This window comes from Brachyistius frenatus, unplaced genomic scaffold, assembly GCF_029030835.1.
Source record: "Brachyistius frenatus isolate BFR_SWC_R1_liver_20210118 unplaced genomic scaffold, ASM2903083v1 Contig_7, whole genome shotgun sequence".
NCBI lineage: Eukaryota > Metazoa > Chordata > Actinopteri > Embiotocidae > Brachyistius > Brachyistius frenatus.
In genome coordinates this window covers 6,263,341-6,287,392 of record NW_027210606.1, presented here as the reverse complement: position 1 = coordinate 6,287,392, position 24,052 = coordinate 6,263,341, and the positions used below count along the sequence as shown (strand labels likewise).

General features: G+C 40.5%; 1 protein-coding gene across 1 annotated transcript; it reads left to right on the top strand.

Annotated features, from left to right (window-relative positions):
* The first annotated feature begins 1,345 nt into the window (after positions 1–1,345).
* cpe (carboxypeptidase E) lies at positions 1,346–17,565 on the top strand. Its single transcript, XM_069689211.1, has 9 exons — positions 1,346–1,711; positions 10,140–10,336; positions 10,551–10,718; positions 11,742–11,859; positions 12,209–12,391; positions 13,163–13,302; positions 13,918–14,017; positions 14,330–14,448; positions 16,404–17,565. The coding sequence occupies exons 1-9, from the start codon at positions 1,471–1,473 to the stop codon at positions 16,500–16,502; spliced, it is 1,365 nt and encodes a 454-aa protein (XP_069545312.1). The 5' UTR covers positions 1,346–1,470; the 3' UTR covers positions 16,503–17,565.
* Positions 17,566–24,052: the final 6,487 nt, after the last annotated feature.

Genomic DNA, 24,052 nt, shown 5'->3' with positions numbered 1-24,052 from the left:
TGCTTTTTTTTTGTTTTGTCTTAGGCGCAGTAAATTTGTGTTGATGGTAAACTGGGATATATTGTTGGAGTATATATGGTTGGCTTTCAGATCTCCTTTGCTGCACTGTGGACACACCCCTACAGCTCCATCCTGCACACACAGCAACATCAAGACAACCAGCAGCAGCAGGCACCAAACAGGAAGTGAGGCCCTTTATCAGGAAAAACCTGGAAAACATTTGATTGAATTAATGCATAAAATAGTAAAACACATTTTGATATGAATAAATAAATGTAGTAAGGAATCAACATGTATTTTCCATTTTAGTGTCATCCCTGGATTTCTTTTCCACAAGCAGAATTTTAGATTGTTAAACAAGGATTAGCCACATTATAGACAAATGATGTTGTATCATCTGTATTCTCTGATTTTGGGTTAAATGCAAAAAATGTGTAATTGTTAAGGTTTATAGGGTTGTAACTTTTTCAGACAATGCTGAAGTAAGATCTTAAACGTTTTCGAGAACCCATAATCCCAGTCCATTCAATTTGCAAAGAAGAAAGTGAAAAAGCAGTAAAAACTGCATTTGCAATACATTTGCAATAACTGAGTAATTTTTGACAATAAATAATATAAATAATAAATAATGTATCAATATTCAATTATTAAACCAGGTTTTTTTTTTCAGTTGGATAATAATTTAATCAACTGAATTCTACCAAACAAAATGTTACCAAAGTAAATAGAAAATTGAAGTAAAAGCATTTTCAACTTTAGTAGCCTTTCTGCTGCAGGAAAAACATTGTCTTGTATTATCTTACAACCCTCTGTTGACTACATTGTGATAGATATTGAAGTAAGGAAAATATAATTAACAAATAATAAGCACTTGTCCACAAACCATGTCAGAACCTTCACATTCAAAGTCTTTCTGTATCAAAAATCTGTCCAAAATCTACAAAAGGTTTCCTTCTTTTATTTGCTGTAACTCCCTTTGAGATGTACACACACTTCCTTGGTGTAGAATCATGTTTTGTTTTGCCTTCAATCAGGTGTATCACACCCTTATTTACATTCTTATTTATTTGTTAACAAATCATTTTTGTACATTTTTTTCCATCCACTTTTCCATCTTCAATTTGTATTTCTCCTTTATATAGTCAAACATACACTGAGTTCCCCCTCTGTATGAAATAATATGTATGAATAAACCTTGCCATAAAATGTTTAGAACTTCAAAAAACAAGGCTATATTTTGAAAACCAGGCCGGATATGGAGGTATTATTAGTGTAGTCTTTACAGAAGAGGTTGACGGAGTCTGCGCGCAGGTACAGCAGCGCATCACACTCGGAGGGGAGAGAGAGAGAGAGAGAGAGAGGGCAGAGATATTTATAGCCTAAAGCGGAGCTGCAGCACAGAGATAAAGCTTGGGACCAAGCCGCAGGCAGACAGGCAGACAGGGCTTAGAGAAACGAGGACGCGTCAACATGAAACACTTCCTTTCGGCAGTTTTATTCGGGGCCGCGGTGGTCGCCCTGGTCCGCGCGGCCGGAGCCGACGGGGAGATCTCCTTCGAGTACCACCGTTATGAGGAGCTGCGGAAAGCGCTGGTGTCGGTGTGGCTGCAGTGTCCGACCATCACCCGCATCTACACCATTGGGGAGAGCTTCGAGGGCCGCGAGCTGCTGGTGCTGGAGATGTCCGACAATCCCGGGACGCACGAGCCTGGTCAGTTTTACGCATACATAAAGTCTGCTTCATAATGCGGTGAATGTGCACCCCTTTGTCCCCGCTTTACTTCTCGGTAGGAACCCCACCACCACACGCTGTGATAACAGAAACACATCACGCACTATTGCGCAGAGCAGCTTGGTGATGCCCGGATTTGGTGTGAGGAGACATAAATGACCGGTGGGGCTGATATCCCTTCAGAAAACAGCAGAGGTGGAGCGCAGGTGTGTCGTGCTGTGCGTAAAAACGGCGAGCGCAGGGCCTGCTGCATCACTTCAGAGGAATGGAGATGATAGATTGTGGGATCAGCCACGCAAAGCCGCCATTTTGCTGGTTGATAAGAATCTCCGTGCTTATCGGGAGTCATGATTCTGAGAAAACATCCCAAAGGATGTGAATCATGCCCAATGAGGGCACGGCTCATTGGTCTGCGTTTGAATTACACTTTCCAACTAAAAGCAGTTGTATGTTGAAATGTGTTGGCCCCAACAAATGAGGAAATAATGTTCAGACACAGAATTCAGAGGAGGAAGCTTAGACTGAATATTAAATGAACCAGTAAGCCCTGATAGGCTTGAGTCATGGTGTTCCTCAGAACTGGTGAATACTGGATATTACCATCATCTTCATCACACTGCTCTATACTAAATAAACTAGTACGCAGGCTGGAAGAAATCAGTGAGATGAGATTTCTTCTTTAGATGCATTGCACCTTTTTCTGTCCCCCAAGTTATGCACCATTAGAGAAGAAACTGAACTATTTCTTTGCCTTTTTGACTATAAGATCCATTTGAGGAGCACACTGTCATCTAAAAGTTCATCAGATGGTTTTAAAAATGTTGCAGCTGAAGTAGAAAACTGTTGAATGTAGTTTTAAATCAAACGTCACTTGACAATACAGTATCCTTATTCTTATTGTGTTTTATTTCAGACTGAAAGGCTGTAATTCAAACAGTCCATGATTTAATCATCAAACGTTCTGGCTGTTTCAGTCAAACTTTTAATGCCTGTCTATATTTGATGACGATTGGTTGACGATGATGTCCAGTCTCTGACTTAAGTTTGTAAACCAAACCAAATGTACTCCTGTTACCACTTTAACCCCTGAACACTCAGTGTCTGTACTCTGTGGTGAGATGAACTCTGTTGACACGTACAGAGCAAAAATACAACTGTAACGGATTAGCTTGTGTACACATATTATCATTCATTAATGAATGCTGGTACCAGTTCAGTGATTTCTAGCCAACTCTCCAAACAGAAGCTTTAAACCGCCGACACTGCCGGAAGTGATTAATTTGGTCTTGGTAATCCTGAGACAGAGTCTTCAAAAGAAAGAGGAAACTCTGTCGTTACTGCATATAGCAGCGTATAGAGTGTATTTTGTGGGATTTTAACGATAGTAGAATTTGTGTGTAAAGGTGTATTTTCCTTTCTGGGTGTGTTTGTGTGGTCTAAATGGTGCACCACAGGTCTGGTGAGCAGCTCAGCTCACATGGTCACACAGTCTAATGTTCGTAGGTACTAAATAAGCCTGTAATAGTCTGGTGGGCGTGCGCAGGCATGAGTCACAGTAGCGATGTGGAGCCCTTATTACAACCAGATGAGTTTCCAAGCCGCTGCTTCACCAACAGGGGTAGTGCCTCCCCCCTCCTACCCTCTCCTCTCGTCCCTCCCCACCCTCTCCCTCTCCATCCTTGCCGAGCAAAACATCCACAGAAAGAAGGATGAAACAGAGAAGGAAAAAGAGGACGAGGAGCTCCAGAGACTGACGGGGCGAAGGAGAGTGAAGGAGGAGTGATAACACACAGGGGGGTCTGCGACTAGAAGAATAAAATCTGCCATCTTTAAGCTTTTTTTAAATTTTTTTTATTAAAAGTGTCCTACCAATATTTGATCTGACCCTGCTCTGTGCTCAAACTAAGGTGGAGCTGAAATAGCAGTTGCCGGGGCAACAGATCGGCTTAGAGCACTGAACTGACTGGCAGCCTGTGGTTGGCTGGCTGACTGGCTGTCTGGCTCCGGAGGACGATGGTCCTGAGCTGATGCATCTGTCAGTAAGCAGCCATCTGTCATACACTGCGGCACGGGAGCTGCCTGTAGCCAGGAGTGTAAACACTGGTTTCATGTTAATATACAGTGCATTGCAGAACGTATGGGAATCAGGGACAGTAGGCCTAGGTATTCACAGCGTTCTGTTAAAGCTCTTCTTTTTATAATTGCAGATTTAGAAAACAATCATGTTTTGGGTTATGATCATATGTACAGTGCTGATGGAGAGCATCAGAATGATGCTGCACCTCTTTTTTCTCCAAAATTCATTAAAAAAAATGTAATTGCAGAATTGTCAAATTTGCCATATTGACATTTAAGCCAAATTGATTGATTCACAATGTTCACTTGAAGCTTCGTTTTGATCCGCTACCGTTTTCTGTGTTAAAGGTACTGCATTACGCGTTAATACAAACTCATCACTTCCTCTATCTGTTTCAAATTAAAACCCCTTCAGTGTTTCAGTAGACAGAAATCAACAAATTATTGACAAGGCATTGTCATTTGCAGAACGTGTTGTGACTGTAATGGGACGATCAAGAACAATATTGAAATTTGCTTCATTATATTGTTGACTTTAAAAAAAAAAAATCTAGGCTACATTATTGACCATTGTATGTAAACTTGCCTCCGCAGTGGTTTCACAAACTTAGAAACAAACTTAAAAACTTAACAGTGCGCTTGCCCACGTGTGCACATGTTACAGGTGCACTGCTGTACTTTGACAAATAGCACTACGCCCTGGTTACAATCAGTACAATACTCCGACGTGCGCCCAATGTTACAAAACCTAGAACAGAATGTAAATTAAAATAAGTCAACGTTGACTTTTGTTTTCACACTCTGAAAATGCTGTTTGATCTTTCCAACGTGAACTTCATCACCTGACTTCATCCCTTTCTCCTGTGATTATTACAAGAGCTACTTGAACCTTCTGGCCTGTTAGTAGATACAGTTTTCCCATGGTTTAACATCCCTCTAATAACCCATAAGACAGATGTGTGATGATAACCATCTTTTTTATTGTCTGAGGGGACATGATGCGAACTCTAGTCTTAAGTACAATTTAGCACCGATCAGTTACAAGTTACTTTATAGTTTTACAGCCCTACATTTCAAAAGGAAAAGTACATTTTCCTCCTCTGCTACTAATGATGTTAATTATTGAAGCTGAAGTTAATGCTACTACTACTTAAACTGTGATGCAGCCATTCTAATGCACAAACAATGAGTACCTTAGCTTTTAATACTTTAGGACCATTTGGATGACAGTGATCAGGTACTTTTATGTAAGTAAAAATGATGTGAAAACTTCCCCCTCTGAACACGAGTGACATATTTTGTCATTTAACGGAGGTGTTTACTTCTCACAGTTGGCTCATATTGGAGCTGAGAAGTGGTGTTTCTCTTCAAGGAGAAGGGGCTCGGGCGAAACGCCTTCGTCTCTCATGCCTGGAACCATATACAACATTTCTAATATAAGGAGAAACCCTATCTTGTAATGGCTTTGTAAATGTCTGAAGGTGAAGGAAAAATCATATCAATATGAGGCCCTGCTTCATTCAATATACTGCAGACTGTCTCATGTGGTGGAGACAGTCATCAGACTCCACGCCGGACTGTTTTATCAGACGACAGAGGAAGTATGTAATCCCCAGAGAGCACGCATTAAGATGCCCAGTTGAAGTGTATAGCAGCCAGACACACTGCTGAATACATCATATCAGATGACATATGGTATATTGAATATAAAGTGTCTTTCAAATGGAAAAATGTTTCCATTAGAGGGCGTCACAGTGAAGGAGAATAGAGTGTAAACCTAGTATATATTTTTTTATGTTTTCACTATGAGGAGACTCTTCCTGAAGAGATAGCAAAAACAGCTGAGAGACAGAAGGAGCTGATGGAAAAGGGAGATAAAAAAAAAAAAGAAAGAAAGGAATGATGATTTAGAAAACAGGACATCTTGCAGGACAGCAAGTGTGATGAGGGAGAAGAAGAGGGATGGGTGAAAGAACGCAGAGGGAATAAGAGAGAGGCAGAAACGGAAAGAGGACGAGAGGAAGGCCAAGGCATCAGCCAGAGGTCATTCATTATACATCAGACGCCCACACGCATACCCCTCCTCTTCCTCCTCCTCCTCCTCATCCTCTGCCTTCACTGTGATCTGACTACTGCTTCATGTTGTTTTTCTTCTTCTACTACCCGTCGCTCTGTTCTTGTTCTTGCCCATGCAACATTTTTTTTATTGTCCTCTACGTTCACTGTTCCTTTAACACTCACTGTTTTGTTTTCTGCTGTCTTGCAGTTTATTTTGCGTTCTTTCTCAACATGCTGCGTGACATCCCAGCCAAAGTCCCACCTCCCTCTCATTTCTGTGTATTTATTTTAGACATTACTGCGTCATTACTTTTCCTGCAACATGTTGATGGAGTTTTCTGTCCATTTTTTCTTTGTCTAACACGTCATTTTACGAGACACAGAACAGTAGTTATTTTGTTCTGTAACAATCAGCAGCTACAGCTCCCACAAGGCTTTGACATTGTTCCAATGTTGTTTAAGGGAAATAATTGCATTACTGTTCTGTCTTATTTGAACTAAAGGGGTTTCCCAATATTACTAGCTTGTACATATATAACATAGAATATAGACATCTCAGACATCTAAATATTAGAGCAGGAACAATCGATCAGTTCAAAGGATTATCAGAGTATTTAGATTCAGCTTCAACTATTTTGATAATCAGTTAATGGTTTTGTTTCTATTTCTGTTTTTTATTCTCTAAACTATTTTAATAGGCTACATGACATCATCTCTACTTAACTGCTTGCCAACCACTCCTGAAATAACCAAAAATGTTAGCTTTAACATGTATTTGTGTATGTAGTAAAATTAAGTGTTGAATTGAGTGAGAATCTACAACTTTGTAGTTTTTTTTTTTCTATGACAGTGCATATCTAAAAGAGTCTTATACAATGGTAAATAATAGAACGCAAAATTTGCTTTATTTGGTGTAATTTGTTCAAATTTGACAGTTTGAAAATGAAACTGGAAAGGTAGTTTGGGATTTTAGTACAAGATCTACTGCAGCATAAGATCCAGCGCAGCGCAGCACTGGTGCGCTTCCTCCATGCGTGTCTGTAATATGAGTGAGAGTGTGTTTACTCTCATCTCCGAGTTGATTCTTCTCCCTGAGCACCTGCCCCTGTCAGGGTTGCCACGACGACTGAGAGCACTAATGTGGTGCTTCCCAAATGACATTGCAGCTGCAGTCATTATTACGTGGTAACCTAGCAGACCACATCAATCACTTGTCAGACACTCTGATCATTTCTGACACTCATAGGATGATGCAGTGGGCTCTGCCGGCATCGGATGTGTTTTATTGATCTTTGGGAAGCAGGAATCAGCAGGGGTTAAAGGGAGGAGCTGTGCCATTAATGCTCTCTCACAAAACGTGTGAAATTTGGGTTTTTAAATATGTTTTCGGATGTGAAATGCATCAGAACAGGAAGGAAAAGGAGATTGTTTTGGGGACACAGAATATCGCAGGTACCCATGTTGTAATGTAACAACCCTCTGAAATGTTCTTAATCAATTAGACGGACAGAAAGTAATCAGTGGTTAGCACTGTTGCCTCACAGCAGAAAGGTTCTGGGTTCGAACCTTGACTGGGGCCTTTCTGTGCGGAGTTTGCATGTCCTCTGTGTGCCTGCTTGGGTTTCTCTCTGGGTACTCTGGCTTCCTCCCAAATACATGCATTTCAGGTTAATTGGGGATTCTGAAAAAAAAAAAAAAATCCCCTCAGCTGTGAATGTTGGCGTGAATGGTCTTTGTTTCTGTCTGTCTCTATGTGTTGGCCCTGTGATAGACTGGCGACCTGTCCAGGGTGTACCCCGCCTTCTCCCAAAGTGTGCTGGGGCAGGCTCCAGCCCCCCTGTGACCCTGTTCAGGATACAGCGGGTGTAGATAATGGATGGATAGACGGATGGAAAATAATCACTAACATTTTTAATCATTCATTGCTAGTGTCTTTTGGTTCTATGTTTGTATCATTGTAAACTAAATATATTTGGATATATATTTGTGAATTTTCTTTTTTTTGTTTAATTGCAAGAAATACTGGTATATTATCTGTTATTAAAGATAATATATGCATTATCACAGGTGTGTTTTAATGTGTGAAAAATTCACACATTTCAGTTCTATGCGTGAGGGATTTGTGTGTGCATATGACAGAACAAAAGCTTAGGAAGCTATGAAGTTATGAAGTTATGAAGCTGACAAGCTTCATGACGGTTTGAGAAAGAAAAGGAATAAATTAGGAAAAGACGGACACTTTGTTGTTCGTGTAAAAGAATAAACACAGCTCTTCTCAATGTGTGTGTGTGCAGAAATGATAATTATATGAATACAAATGGCAGTTGTGCTGAATTTAAGGAGTGAATTATCATCACCTCTCCTCTGCTCTGCCATGTATGCACACATCAGCCAAAACACATCTGAAATTCATAACAAGGCCTACTTGGCCCATGATGGTTTTAGTGTGTGGTCTACATATACAAACATGTACAGCTCTGCATTATGTCACACGCTAACATGAGTATCAACAGCACAAAAACATGTCTCTAAAGGGGGAAACAAAAGGTCTCCACATACTGAGCATCTGTGTAATAGCTTGAATCCCAGTAACTCCCATTGGCAAACTTCAAAGTGTGTGTATGAATGCAGAGTGTGTGTGTGTGTGTGTGTATGTGTGTGTGTGTGTGTGTGTGTGTTTGACAGCTGTCAGGCCTCTGAAGCCTGTAAAAAACATTCAGTGCCGCCAGGATGGAAAGAGTTAATTGTAGTCTTGAAATCATTAGTAGCAACTCTGAGAGGAACCAGAATGGTGCATTTAAAAATAACCCGACTACCAGATGTTTGTTGGGCGGTGTGTGTGAGTGTGTGTGTGTGTTACTCTCTCAAGCATTACTTTACATCAAACACTGAAATGTTCAAATCAGCTGAAATGTTCAAATATTGACAGACACACACACTTATATACTTATTTGGATTTTCAACAGTATTTTACTTTTAAAATGAATGAAGTGAAAAACAAGGCAGAGAAATGCCAAAATCAGGGTAAAAATAAGAGCAATAAAAATACACACAAAAACCTCACAATAAAAACGGGACCCCTACAGCAATTTGGCTTCAAACACACACAGACACACTCCTCCTCATCTGCCGATCTCGAGCTACATTTTATAACTGATCTGAACAAAAGACTATTTTTTTTCCATCAACAATCAAAGACGCTCCTTTGTTTTCATACAGCCACAGATAGACATTAATCTTGAGTAAATAGGAAGAGTGTGCACATCATGCTGTGAGTCTCTCGCATGCTCATGTGTGTTTTGTATATATTTGTATAGCTGAGGACAGAGAAGAGAAGGAAAGGCTAATTAGTATATAAAACAGATGGTGGGAGCATGGGTCATTAGAACACAAATAGGGACAGAAATAGCTCTTAAATGTAAAAATAAAATCACCTGTGATGAAGGAAAGGAGAGTTTTTGTCCCTACTCACTGACACATCCAAGATAAGCTAATGTACCAAATGGTATAAAGTCTAAGTTTAGATAAAATAAGGGAAGAAAATAAGTCTAGAAGCAACAAAACACATTAATTGTTTGTACTTTTAAGGTTAAAGCAAGCTTCACTGCTAAAATAGTATTTTTTCAATGTGAGAAGATGAATATGTTTGTGACAGCGTGCAGTGTCAGAGTCTGTGATCACAAACAATAAACGTCATGCATTTTATATATCACAAGTTTCCCTGTGGATGTGTAATTATGTAACATGATGTCCTGCAGTTAAACTCTCTGTGAATCTGATCTCACACCTGTCACCAGCTGTCCGCTCTGCAACGAGTAACAGGCCGAACAATCTGTGACAGTGTCACTACCTTAATCCACTGTGTGTCGGTCATTATTGTCCTAAAGGAGTCCAGGGCTGCGATGTTCACTTCTATTTAACCTTTCAGCGGATGAGTCAGTGTGTTCATCACTGCTGGACCGTGTACATCCTGTGTTATAGCTGGTCGAAGGCTCTGAGTGTCCATGGTTACATCCATCACAAATGAGCTGCCTTCTCCTGGTCCTGAGGAGATAAAAGGACTGTTTCTGTGACTACCGACTAAAATGCTTCTTCTTACAAAGGCGATGATGTTATTGTGATGCTTATGTGGCCATTTGTGCCTTATTCAAATTCAGTTCTGCCTCTTAATATGAGCCATTTACATGTTGTTCAGAACAAGGTTGAATACATAATGTCAAATCATAGCTCTGTGACGCACAAAAAACAACATGTATCTTTTGGTTCCCCAAAGGTGAGCCTGAGTTCAAGTACATCGCCAACATGCACGGAAATGAGGCGGTGGGCCGAGAGCTGCTCATCTACCTGACTCAGTACCTGTGCAACCAGTACCAGCAAGGCAACGAGACCATCATCGAACTCATCCACAACACCCGTATCCACTTCATGCCCTCAATGAACCCAGATGGCTTCGAGAAGGCCGCCTCACAGGTGATGACAAGGCAAAATCACACTGCATAGCCTAGAAACCTGATCCAAGGATTTAACAGCAGACAGGTTGAGTTTACAATGATACAAACATTGATCTAGGAATCACAAATCTTGGCCTTAAATTACACAGCAAGACCCGTATCAAAGCTCCAGACCCTTGTGCCTCTTCATTCCTCTGTCTCTGTCTGAGCATCCGTTACTATTTCCTATGCAGCCTGGAGAGATCAAGGACTGGTTCATGGGCCGCAGTAACGCGCAGGGAGTGGATCTGAACCGAAACTTCCCCGATCTGGACCGCATCATCTACATCAACGAGCGCGAGGGTGGAGCCAACAACCACCTGCTGCAGAACATGAAGAAGGCTGTGGATGAAAACACCAAGGTAGGTGAACAGAACAAGTGGTTAAAGGCTAAGGCAGGGGTTGTTCCTCATTCTCAACAAATCCAATCAAAAGGGCAAAACAACAATGTGTGTCACACAAGACTTTTCAGATTATCTTCCCTGTCTCTGTCAGCCCAGAACGAATTCATTCCCACTCAATGTGCAGCGCTGTATCACACCCGTCAGTCCACAACAGGACATCGGTGTCATGTTTTGTCTTGGTTAGATAGATAGATAGATAGATAGATAGATAGATAGATAGATAGATAGATAGATAGATAGATAGATAGATAGATAGATAGATAGATAGATAGATAGATAGATAGATAGATAGATAGATAGATAGATAGATAGATAGATAGATAGATAGATAGTTACTTTATTTTAGGTTAGACAGGAAAAGTACACTTTGAAAAGTGTGACTGGGGTCAAACCCAGGACTTCTACCTCGAAGGTCATGGTTGAAGTTCATGAGATGGCAAAGTTTCTTTAAATAATCTTTTCCTAACCCTAACCAAGTCGTTTTTTTCCAAACCTAATTCCCTGGTTTTTGGTGGCTAAACTTTACTTTTCACACGACGTGTGAAAACACGTGACACAGACACGATATCCTGTGGTGGACTAATGGGTGTGTCACACGATTTGGTGTGAAACCGGGTTGCAACATGATATGTAGTTTCCTAAATAATTTCCTTTAATATTTACACTATGATTTGATGTCATTTTTATCAAATGTTACTCAGATAAGAATAAATTATGCATTTGTTGGGATCTATTTTTCGGTGTGGATGAATAAACATTTGGTTCTCTGCGGACATTTACATCAGAAGGGTGGAGTATGTCGAGCTGACTCATAGCTGCTATAATCGGCATTTTGAATAACAATAAAAATGAATTGAGTTGAGGCTGCCTCATGAACCTACAGAAAATGAACTAACCTGACTTGTTTGCAGGTACTTTATAATATTATTTAGTTATTAGAAATTGTAATTTTGTACATTTTTGCCTTTTCTGCCATTGCAGCTGGCTCCAGAGACCAAGTCTGTGGTCCACTGGATCATGGACATCCCCTTCGTCCTCTCAGCTAACCTGCATGGAGGCGACGTCGTGGCCAACTATCCGTATGATGAGACCCGCACTGGTATGCACACGTACACACATGCACACAATCTCATACCCTGTTTTTCGTTTTGTTGTTTAGATTGTTAAATTGTATATAAACTGTTTCCTTCCATGTTATAAGGATGTTTGTGCAGATTTATTGAAACAAATATTTGAGCTGCTTTTCGTCAGAATGTCGTAAGTTTGATTTAAATCAGATGGAAAATGTTTCCTTTCTCGGCATTATTCCTCAGAGTAAACAAAATGTGCTCAGCAGGCCTACGTTTAATGTGTTGCAGATGCAGGTGTTCTGCTCACACTTTATCACATGCCACTGACTAAACATTGTGCACTTGTTTGTTCTCTTCCATCTCATTTCCTCCTGAAAGGATCCACCCACGAGTACAGTGCCAGTCCGGATGATGTGATGTTCAAGTCTCTGGCCAGAGCTTACTCCATGTACAACCCGGTCATGTCAGACCCTCAGCGACCCCCATGCCGCAAGAACGATGACGACTCCAGCTTCAAAGATGGCATAACTAATGGCGGAGCCTGGTACAGTGTGCCAGGAGGTAAGAGCTTCCAATATCCGTTTGTTTTGGCGTTTCTCAGGTTAAAACACACCTGTGTTACTTGGTTAAAGCTGAGCTGGATGTGGTTGAACAATGAGTAATTTTCAACGTCAAGGTTACAAAAAATAAAATAAAAAAATCATTTTTTCCATACTTCCATGCTATATTTGAACATGTAGCAAATGCAATATATTATAGGGCAGGCTTTTATTTTGAAATTCAAGCCAAAGCAAAAATAATTCCATATTTGACCTAAAAACATAAAATATATATTTTTTTATGAGGTTGCCTTTCATTTTTTTTATCAAACGAATTGTGACTAAGGTGTGCACAGACATTTTACAGTTAAAAAAAACTAACTCACACAGTGCTCTCTGGTGGACAAATCATTTACTGCAAACACTATTTCTAAAATCATTAAAAACAAAACTTTTGTACTTCTGAATATCAGTTTTAAAAGATTTTTTTATCAGTGGATATTTTTATTTATGATGAGCTAGAAGCGGATGTTACTTGGTCAGCACATGTAAGAGTCGGGTTCTGTTCAACAAGTTGAAACAGCAGTTTTATGTGACCCATGTGTCTAAATGAACTCACTTTTCAGCTAAAATGTAGCCCATTTTAAATTTGGAAACCTAAATTCTTTCTTACCAAAAATAGCAAAAATCAGGCTTATTGATCGATCATTTCCGCTTTGATTCTCTACTTCCTGTCACTACCACTCATTCATATCAGTATCGCTCTCTTACTGTCCTTGTTTTTACCTGACAGGCATGCAGGATTTCAACTACCTCAGCAGCAACTGTTTCGAGATCACTCTGGAGCTCAGCTGTGACAAGTTCCCCAATGAGGACACGCTTAAGAACTACTGGGAGCAGAACCGCAACTCCCTCGTCAACTACATCGAGCAGGTAGGCAGAGCACTATAAATATACACATTATAAATCATGCTGTCAGGTCTCATCTGTTTTATGGATTTATTTGAAGCACCTGACACAGATACAAAACCAAGGTGGGTTATCTCTTGTGAGGAAAAAAAAAATACTCTGAATAGGCTGTTTGTCAGGGCTGAGCTGACTCCTCTGGCTGTTCTCGAACTATTCATGACACATTTTCTGATCTTAGGTTGGTTGAGGTATGATAAAGGCACAGCTTGATGGGATAAAAGAAACATCACTTTGATGGTAAAAGGGACCCAGCTTTGACTGTTGGTAAGTCATGGGACATAAACTGCAGTCTCATGGTGTCGAAAGTCACTCCACTACTTCCACCTTTACTACTGAGCATGCTCAGAAGAGGTTGCTTGACCAAAAAAACATAATGGTTGCTTCAAGCACTCAAACAGTAAATACTCTGGAGGAAATGCTCTCTGCATATCCTTGTTATTCTCAGATTCCACATTTTTTTTGCATGTTTCCTCTCCAACAAAGAGTAACGTGCCATTTACACCCAACTTTAAACAGAGATCCGTCCCTCCGTCTTTGAATCGAACTGAATCTTTGTGTGTCTGTGTGTGTGGCGTGTAGGTTCACCGTGGCGTCAAGGGCTTTGTCCGTGACCTTCAGGGCAACCCCATTTCCAATGCCTCCATCTCTGTGGAGGGTATCGACCATGACATCACCACAGGTACTAGCATTCAGTCCAAATGTACCCAATCTTAACCAAACTAACATTCTCTCCATCACACTCAACATGTAACTGAAGCTGCTTGTGAGAAATTGAATGGTAAAATGCTAGAATGCCCCCCATCTTGTGGACATAAAGGGTACTGCATCATTTCTTTTGTCTGATTTCTGTTAGTTATTTGCACCTGCTCTTGTATCACAGTGACTGTAATAGGTAGTGCTGTGAATGTGATTATTTCCACAGCTGCGCATCACCTGCTGCTTTGTGTGTTGCTTGAATACATTTATTAACGAAACAACCTGTACTTTATAGCCAAAGATGGAGACTATTGGCGCCTCCTGGCTCCAGGAAACTACAAAGTGGCGGCCTCTGCCCCAGGATACTTGACTGTTATCAAGAAGGTGGCTGTTCCCTACAGCCCCGCAACCAGGGTAAAACACACACACACACACACACACACACACACACACACACACACACACACACACACACACACACACACACACACACACACACACACACACACACACACACACACACACACACACAATCTAACTCACATTTGCTGTCTGGTCCTTTCAGCTCTCTAAAAGGTTTGAGAAAGACCTTATAGAGTTGTGTATTTACAAATATGTCTAAGCACTATTTGTGAATCAAAATATACCTAATTGTTCATTATAAACAGGCACCTTTATGTATCATTCTTTCATATTGTAGACAGTGCTTGCATCAGTCAAATATACAGCATCTTCTAGTGTAGAGGTGTCTTTTAGAGTAACCAACCAACAGTGATTCATTACAGATGTTTACACACCAATGACAAGAAGACAGATTGTGATGCCTCATTTACACCTGCTTTACTATGACTGAATTATTGTATTCCTGGAAATTCACTGAAAAAGAGCAAAGTTCATGAACCCTTGAAACAAAGTCATGTTTGTGTGAGACTATTTGTTACATAAGACAATGGGCTGGGAGCAATTTAAGATGGCTTCAGTTTTATAGGCCTGCAGATGTGAACTATCCAGATTTCACAAGACCATTACGAAGACTGATGGAAAATCTAGACTTGAAGGGAGCACCTGTGTTTTCTGCAGCTGCACTTTTAAACATCTTTTTCACAGAGAATAGTAATAGTCAACAAAAGGACCATCGTAGGGTTGCACTGATCAAAGGTTTGCTAAGATTAGCTAGGATTAGCTAAGATTAGCTAAGATTAGCCACCATAAACTACAGGTCATACCAGACCAACTGAGGCTGCAGCTCTAAAACCCTCCAGTGTATTGAATTAAAATCTGCAGATTTTTTTCTTATTAACTTTGTATTTATAAAAGGAGATTACAGTATTTTTTCTTTACAAAATATACCATATTTTTTCTTTAACAAAAGCAATATTTTTTTTTCTTACCAGCCGTGTTTCTCATTTCAACATGCCTTAAATTCGTATTGCAGTGCATCCACTCCTTTTAAAGCTGTCCGGGGAGGGGGAGTCCTAATTTGTCAATTAATTTCTCAGGAAAATAAAACAATTAAAAAGATTCATAATGATCACTAACTTGCTTCTTCAGAGATTTGAACTGCATCTCACAGTCTTCATCACTAAGCATCACTAAGCAGGTGTGGACCAGGAGTCAGAGAGGTCAACCACACCAGATGCCAAAGATTACTCTTGAATCAAGATACTGAGTGTGATATTCGTTTATATGTGACCACCTGTTACTGCGAAACCAATGTTCCTCATTCATGCTGTGTTTCCACTGCACGGTACCAGTTCAGCTCAACTCTAGTCCACTTTCCTCTTCAGAGAGGATGTCATTTGTCACATGCAGTACTGTGTCTCCCCAGGGTAGCTGGTTGTCAAAAGTGACAACGTGTGAAACCCTGATTTCATCTGCTTGACACATTTTTTTTTTTTACCCTTTTGTTGGCAGCCAAACAGAGAAATGACTGCAGGTCCTCAATTGACCACTGGGTGGTTTTGGTGGTTTCCATTTATTCAAGTCTTCCAGTGAATACAAAAAAAAAAAATGGTGGCTGCTATCGTAGCTTGGCTATGTTTGTGCAGAATGTCCCATTAGTGATGATTCTCTCTGACCAATCAGTGGTTTGCAGTATTTTCACATCACCTCTAGCGATTGCCTCATTTGGACCTTTGAAGGGGAGGATACCAAAAATGTAACAGGAGCTATCCCCAACTTTTGCCCAGTGGATAGCTGAACCATGTGGTGGTCACATGAGGACACATGAGCCACTTCTATTGGCTGATAAACAGCCTTGGATGCCGTTGAAAAAGTTTTCCAAAGTGGAAACTGTAAAATACAGAAAAGGTTGTGGCCGCATCTTTTACTTCTTAGCTCTGATCTCTTCTCTGCCTTGTTATTCTCAGGTGGACTTTGAGCTGGAGTCTCTGATAGAGAGGAAGGAGGAGGAGCGGGAGGAGCTGATGGACTGGTGGAAGATGATGTCAGAGACACTGAACTTCTAAAGCGTTTGTCCCTCTGATGATCGAACCACCCACACATCGATGTAATATATTCAACATTCTGTGTGCCCGTCCCCTCTAAAAAGAATATACTGTCTCTTTTTGGTTGTTTCTCTTTCCATTTTTGTTTTAATTGATTACGTTGTTTATTAATGTAACAGCTTGCCTCATACTCCTGTAGATTGTTTGAATATCCTGCACACACAGTGACAGACAAAGGAGGAATTTGCTGGTGAGATTGGTGTTGACTTCTGTGGTATTGTGTTTTTTATTGTACACGTGACTGGTAACCATGGCACCCATCTATATAACCAATGAATGACTGAGTAACTATATATGTAAAAAAAGAAGAAGAGCTGTTTACGTCATTACCACATGGCTCCGTCTATAGGAATTCATTTTTTTCCCCTGTTTTAAATGTCTCTGTTTCTCCAGGCTTTAGTACAAACACACAAGCTAATGCACACAAAAACACACACCCTCTCAAATCCCGGTAACTGTAAACACACACGCCGATTTATACTCGTTCTGTTTCTTTCCTGTAATATAAAAGAATACAACGCTATTGTTCTGAGATAATCAGGGACATTGAAAACACTGTAAAATCACTGTAAACATTATATTGTAAACAATCTATACAGGCAAGCTCATTTCCCCTGTATCTTATCGATGTTGAGATTTTTTTTTTTTAAACTGCAGCACAGCTTTGATTTTAGCACAAGATAAATGGTTATAATATATACTGTATTTATGAATTAGGTATTGCAAGAAATGTGTGGTTTTGTAACTAAGAAAATCTAAAGAAAACAAGGCCATAACACTTATTAATCGGTCCACCTCAGACTACCCAAAGCCATTCCTTTGTATGTGCTCTACACAGGAAATACTGGAATACTGCGGTAGGAGTTGTTTTTTCAAAGTAAAATTAAAACACTAATCTTCTGAGCGGACGCCTGACTGTTCACCCAGTGTGAGACCACCAAGAGGATTTATTGAATGTATGGAAACAAATACAAACTGTAAAGAATGAACTGATCAATAAAATCCCCCTCTTTATGTTGTCAAACTGCAGTCTCGTTGCCTTTGTTTGAGCTCAGACGGGGACTCAGAGTCTACAGGTGTTAATTGGTGCGTTGTACTTCTTAATGAGGCTGAATGGAGCACATTAGTGAGGACGAGGACTCATTACGTTTTTGGTTAAAGCCTGTTAGTCTGTCAGAGCTCAAAAACACCCCTCTTTTTCTTCCTTGGTTGCTTTAAAGGGACAGTTTGCCTCAAACTCAACCCTTTCTACTCTGGGGGCCCCTGTCCTGGGACCAGGTTGAATCTGCCATCATAACACTACCTGCAATAAAATTAAGCAGAGTTACAAATGGCAGGTTCAATAACATTAAGGGTCCTTGACTCATTGCTATAAGGCTGCTATCTACTGTCTCCATTTTTGATCAGATGGAAATATAATTTAAATGTCTGCTGGAGTTTTTCAAATCTCACTCTGGCCTGATGATGTTGACAAGCAGACTTAATGTTCTTGATAATAGTCTCACGTGTCTCTTATCCATAGAGGAGGGTTGTTTATTACTTGGGGACGTGTTTAACATGGAAATTTAATAAAATAGCTAAGGCGTTAACGTGTAATACTATATGTGGTACTATGTAATATTTAGGACGGGATGTGACTGAAAGAAATATAGTCACATTTTTTAAATTATGTACCGTTTGTGGGATTTACATAATCAAATTACTGTTTATATGTATCAAGATATTAATTATATATCAAAACCAAGTCCAATAGATAATAGGTAAATTTTAAAATTTCAAGGTATTGATTCATCTGTTTAAACTGGAGGCCAGAAAATAAAATAAATGGAGGAATACAACAAAAAGTTTGGTACTTTATTTTCCTGGGCAGATCCTTCTGTATATGGTGTACCTTCATGTGATTTGCAATGCAAGTAGAAATCCACATAAATACAAATTTAAGTGTTAGCTAGTAAACAATATTTTAGTTTTAGGAACTGTTTACTGTCAGTCAAGTCTGTTTTGTAAAGTTTACCTCGGTCTCCTGCCGCCTTGTAAAAAGCTAATTTGCATGAATCAGGCAGAATAAGTGAAAACACCTGGGCGAATGTGCTCGGCCTTCAAACACACCTCCAGACAGACAGCAGTGAGAAATCAGGAATAAGAGGAAGAAGGTGTTTTCCATGGACTTGTTAACCAGCCGGTTAATGGATGTGTAGTACACAGCTGTAGGGAGGGACATCATAATAAAGGTATGGACGGATGTAAGGACGTTCTGTATGTTCTCTTCAGAGTTCTGTTATTTTCTCAGCCTGCATTAATTGACTCATCCTGCGCATAATAATCATTTTCATACAGAGCATTTTGATATGTCACGGCAGAATAAGTGCAGGTATAAATAATGAAATTAATGATGGCTGGATTCCATTTAGCAGCTTTATTTTCAGGGTTTTGGCACACGCTGGTTCACTTTCAAACTGTCACGACATCCTGGGACTTTTGAAAGAGCAGAGCCATCGTTAACACTATTAGTAACACCTGTGCTTTTCCTACTAGGACTAATGTTGGCTGTGGAAATTAAAAGTCAATTACTTTCCTACTTCGACACACATGGGCAAATCAGTTTACTGTTTGACTTCATCTTTGTTTTCAGGTTTAAATCTACCTCTGCATACCGTGTGCATATTTGTATCATTTGGCCTGTAGCAGAAATGCATTGTTACCTAACTTTCACTCTCTAGTGTGCACGCGCGCGCACACACACACACACACACACACACACACACACACACACACACACACACACACACACACACACACACACACACACACACACACACACACACCGAGCAAGGGTGGCACTTTTTGTCCAACTCTGTGGTTGAATCAGCTGTTTTAAGCATTAGATGCTAACTCTGCAGATCAATGGCACCCTCGGTCTATTAGTCATATAGTCCTATTAGCATCTGGTATTAGCATCTTCTCATCGATACCATTGATCAAACTGCTCTGGCTCTCGGACAGAGGAGACCGGCCGAGAGGCAGAGAGAGAACAGGACATTAATCTAAGCACACAGTCGACATCGGTCAGATCTGATACTAGACAACATTTGGGGATGTGTTACAGAGCCAAACATAACAAGTCTGCATCAGTCTCACAAGAGGGATTGGAGAAGATGATGGAGTCACTAAAATATTATCGACATTTTTGTGACATTAGAGTTGTAACAGAAATAGTGGATAAGTTGATAAACAGAAAATTAATCATGAGTTGTTTTGAAAAGCATTAGAGTGATTTTTAAAGCAAACATTCACTAATACTGGCTTTGCCTATTTTTGAGATTTGGACTGTTAAACAAACAAAACAAGAATACATCACTTCCTGCTCTGGGAGATGGTCATATTTGTCACTTTTTGATATTTTGTTCCCCCCAAATAAGTATTTAAAAAAATGTAACTGTATTCCACAAGTTAAAATGTTATCTCACGGAGGGAGTATTTTCATAAAGTGCTCTGCATGATTGTAGTGGACGGCAGCAGGACACAGATGATCTCACACCAAAAGGACTTTTGAAAATAGTCATATGTAATTTGGTTTTTAAAATATCAAAACAATTTTTTTTCCCTTGGTTGTGGCTGACATTTGTAATTTTACGCTCTGTCCTGGTGGCACAGCCGTCCATGTTTGTCATGACTCCTTTAATCCTGCAGATGACAGCAGTGTGCAGATGACATCACAATCGCTGACAGACGCATGTCACTGAAGTCAATCTCAGCACTGAGGTCAATCTCAGCACTGAGGTCGCTGCAGCTCTCTGTAAGGATCCACTATAGTCATTGATCCTTATTTGAATGTGGATTTGAGCTCTTACATGATGAGAAGTGTTTCTTGTTAGCTGTGGAGTTTGTGGAGTCTGTGAATGTTCTTCATTAGAGAGTGGTTTACCCCTCAGAGCTCACCGACTCTCAGAAGTTCAAAGTGGCAGGAAACGGCGTCATCTAACTGGAAAATTTAACTTAAAGAGCAGTTAATCTTTTGCGTGATGTGGAGCCACTGGCTGTGAGAATATTAAAAACCGTTTAAAACAATTAACGGCACATCCTCTCCTCTCATCTGTTCTCTGTGTTGGCTTTACTTTCAGTTAAGAATTGGAAAATGGCTGAGGATCAGTGGGACAAACTGTCAACAAACACTGAGACATCACTTCCTGCTTAAAAGTCAGTTACTTTCCTACTTTGACACACATGGACAAATCAGTTTACTGTTTGACTTCATCTTTGTTTTTAGGTTTAAATCTACCTCTGCATACTGTGTGTCATTTGGCGTCGGAGATGGTAATACTTGTCACACAATTTAGAATCACCAATGGGAAACTTACAAAACTAAAAAAAAACCTGATTCAACAGGGGTTAATGTCGAGCATGGAAAGACATGCTGCCACACTGCCCATCACGACTCAAAGAGTCAAAAGGCATCCAGTGACACAACATGGCGAAGATGAGACAAGCTTTGTGCTATCGTGCCTATTTTAAATTTCTTACTCTACGGCACTCAGTTTGAACTGAGAGTACTTCATACAAAATGGAGGGAAAGTGATGTACTGTAACTCACAACTACTGAGGCTTGTATATGGGGAAAAAAAGTTCATGTGAACACATCACTCAGAAGATGAACGCGTCCGCAAGCTTCAGACTGATGAACAGGAGTGAGAGTCTGCGTCTCTGTATGTGTGAATGCTCTGTAAAGACCTAAAGTGTTGCTGATGCTGCTTCTTTTCTTACAGGTGCTGCAGGTTGATGATTGGTGTGAATCGTTTCCCCCAAAGAAGAATCTTTTAAACCATCTTTGTGACACTGTCAGTGATTTTCAAAAGGTACTTTGCATCATGTGCAAAAAGAGAGAGGTTGGTTTTTACAGTGTACCAAAGTTTGATCTGGCTGAAATGTCTTTCTCCAGGAATTCAACTCTCACACACAAATACACACATAAACACAGTCTACGGTCGTTGCTGCTTATTTCTAGAGCCTTTTTGAGAAGAAGCATATCTGCAGGGAGCAGAAGCGAGAAGACGCACGCACGCATGCGAGCCCAAACACACACACACACACACACACACTGAAATGTTTCCATCATTTTAAAGGACAATACATTGACTTGCATTCAATTCCTGGAGACTTAGCCTAAACCTTACCCCTAACCTCAAACCAAGTCTTCACCCAAATATTTAATTATTTACGTTATGGAAACGAGCTCTTTGTCCGCAAAAGGAAGTTAAATCGCTGCAATGTGAGTTATACAAGTACACACACGCCCAGGTTCCTGAAGAAGTGCTATGTCAGCGAGGGGCTAATGTTTACATTCACACACACACACACACACACACACACACACACACACACACACACACACACACACACACACACACACACACACACACACACACACACACACACACACACACACACACACACACACACACACACACACACACACAGAGAGAGAGAGTCTTCGCCTTTCAGAGTAGGGGGGATGTGTGAACGGTAGGACTTGGTGTGTTTGGGAGTTATTGCTCACTCAGTGCACTTCTTTGTCTGTCAGAGTTCAATTCACCAAAATCTAACTCGGAGCCATCGGCCTTTTATCCAGCTGTGATCCTCCTTTTGCAGCCATAAACAAAATGTCCAGATCAAAGAGAAAACTGTGGTGAGATAAGTTCACCTGCATCTAGGTGAAGTTTCACCTCACAGTACTTAAAGTAAGATAGTTCATTCTCACAATAACACAACACCGGCAACATCTTTGGAAATAAATATACACACATATATTTTTTATATTATTTTTACCAAACAAAAGTAGGTCGTTTGACTATAAAATTTGATAAAATATATATTTTTTTATGATATCAGCAAAATGTCCTTTTTGTTTAGAAAAGGACAACAGAAAATACTGAGGTTTCAGGGTGCACGTCACAAATTAACATTTGTAAATGTTCAATGATTGTACATTTTTGAATCCCTTCATTACTAACTGATGCTGTGTGCAAAAGCCCAATAAATGCAGTTTTACTTGAAATTTTGGCAAAGAAAATTCAAAAAACACTAAATAATCTTGCCTCCGCTCTCCCTGTTTACATAAGGACAGACTACTCCACATAGCTCGTGTGTGTGTGTGTGTGTGTGTGTGTGTGTGTGTGTGTGTGTGTGTGTGTGTGTGTGTGTGTGTGTGTGTGTGTGTGTGTGTGTGTGTGTGTGCGCTCTATCCGGTAACACGCAAGAGCTCCAGTCATCATTTATGTTACAGTCAAACTTAAACCCTCGATGGTCACACTGGATCTTCTTGTGTACGCCACAGTAAATGGGCTGCACTTGTATCGTGCCTTTTGACCTCAGTGGTCTCAGACAACTGACGATGTACTCGCACATTTACAAACCTATTGCCATGCAAGGTGCTCGCCTGCCACTGGAAGCAACTTATGGTTCAGTGTTTTGCACATGGACACTTCAGCATGGACGGGAGGAACTGGGGATTTAAATGTTAGCAGAAAAGACGCGCATGAACACTATCGTATCTACAGTGGTACCGATTCTCAAAACACATCAGCATAGTATTATCACTTGAGAAGAAAATAAGGTGACAAAAGGCCAAAGGTCTTGGACAACAGCCCCTTTGACTACAACCTTTTTACAGTGAGGCATTTATTGTCTGAGTTCGTAATATATGATGATTTCTTGGTGACACTGGGACAATATTACACCCGCATCCCTATCCTCTCACCAACATGCATCCTGCTCCGAGTCTTTACTTGCCCCCGTTGGCAAATCCTGGTGGCATGAAGACAAAAGCAGTCCGTGTCACCTTCCCTGACTCACGACCGGGATCGTAAATGTGAGCCCGAAACTGGCACGTGCACACCCACACAGTCACGCCCACATGCACGAACACACAAGCGGCAGCGGAGGAGAGGTGAAGGTGCAGAATGTGAGCCATGAGAGGTGCAGAAAAGAGGAAATAAGAGCAGGGGGGAGAGAGAGAATGGCACGCACAGCTTGGCATTTAAACAGAGGATTTCCTCTCTGTACCTCGTCTTCCCTCCGCTCTCTCTGTTTACATAAGGACACACTACTCCACGTAGCTTGTATGTGTGTCTCATATGCGAGTGTGTTTGAGTACGCATATGTCTCCAGTAACACGGGAGAGCTACACTCATCATTTATGTTACAGTCAAACTTAAAACCTCGGGGATCTTCTTGGGTTGACTGGTGTGATTCAACAACAGCATTTAAAAAGCTCAACATTTCCCTCAAGTTGCCTCAAACTCGAACTATTCTCCTTCCCTCCTTCCCTTCTTTCATATATTTTGAAGCTGTACTAAACAAAATCTGAGCATTAGCATCCTCTGTTGTGTCAGCAGACTGTCTTCCCGTGGCATTTCAGCCAAAAGGTGATGGATGTCTCTGGCCACCTCTTAACTCCCTCTGGGGGAATTTCACAAAACACTTAGGACACCATCACAGTCAGCAGGCCCGAGAGA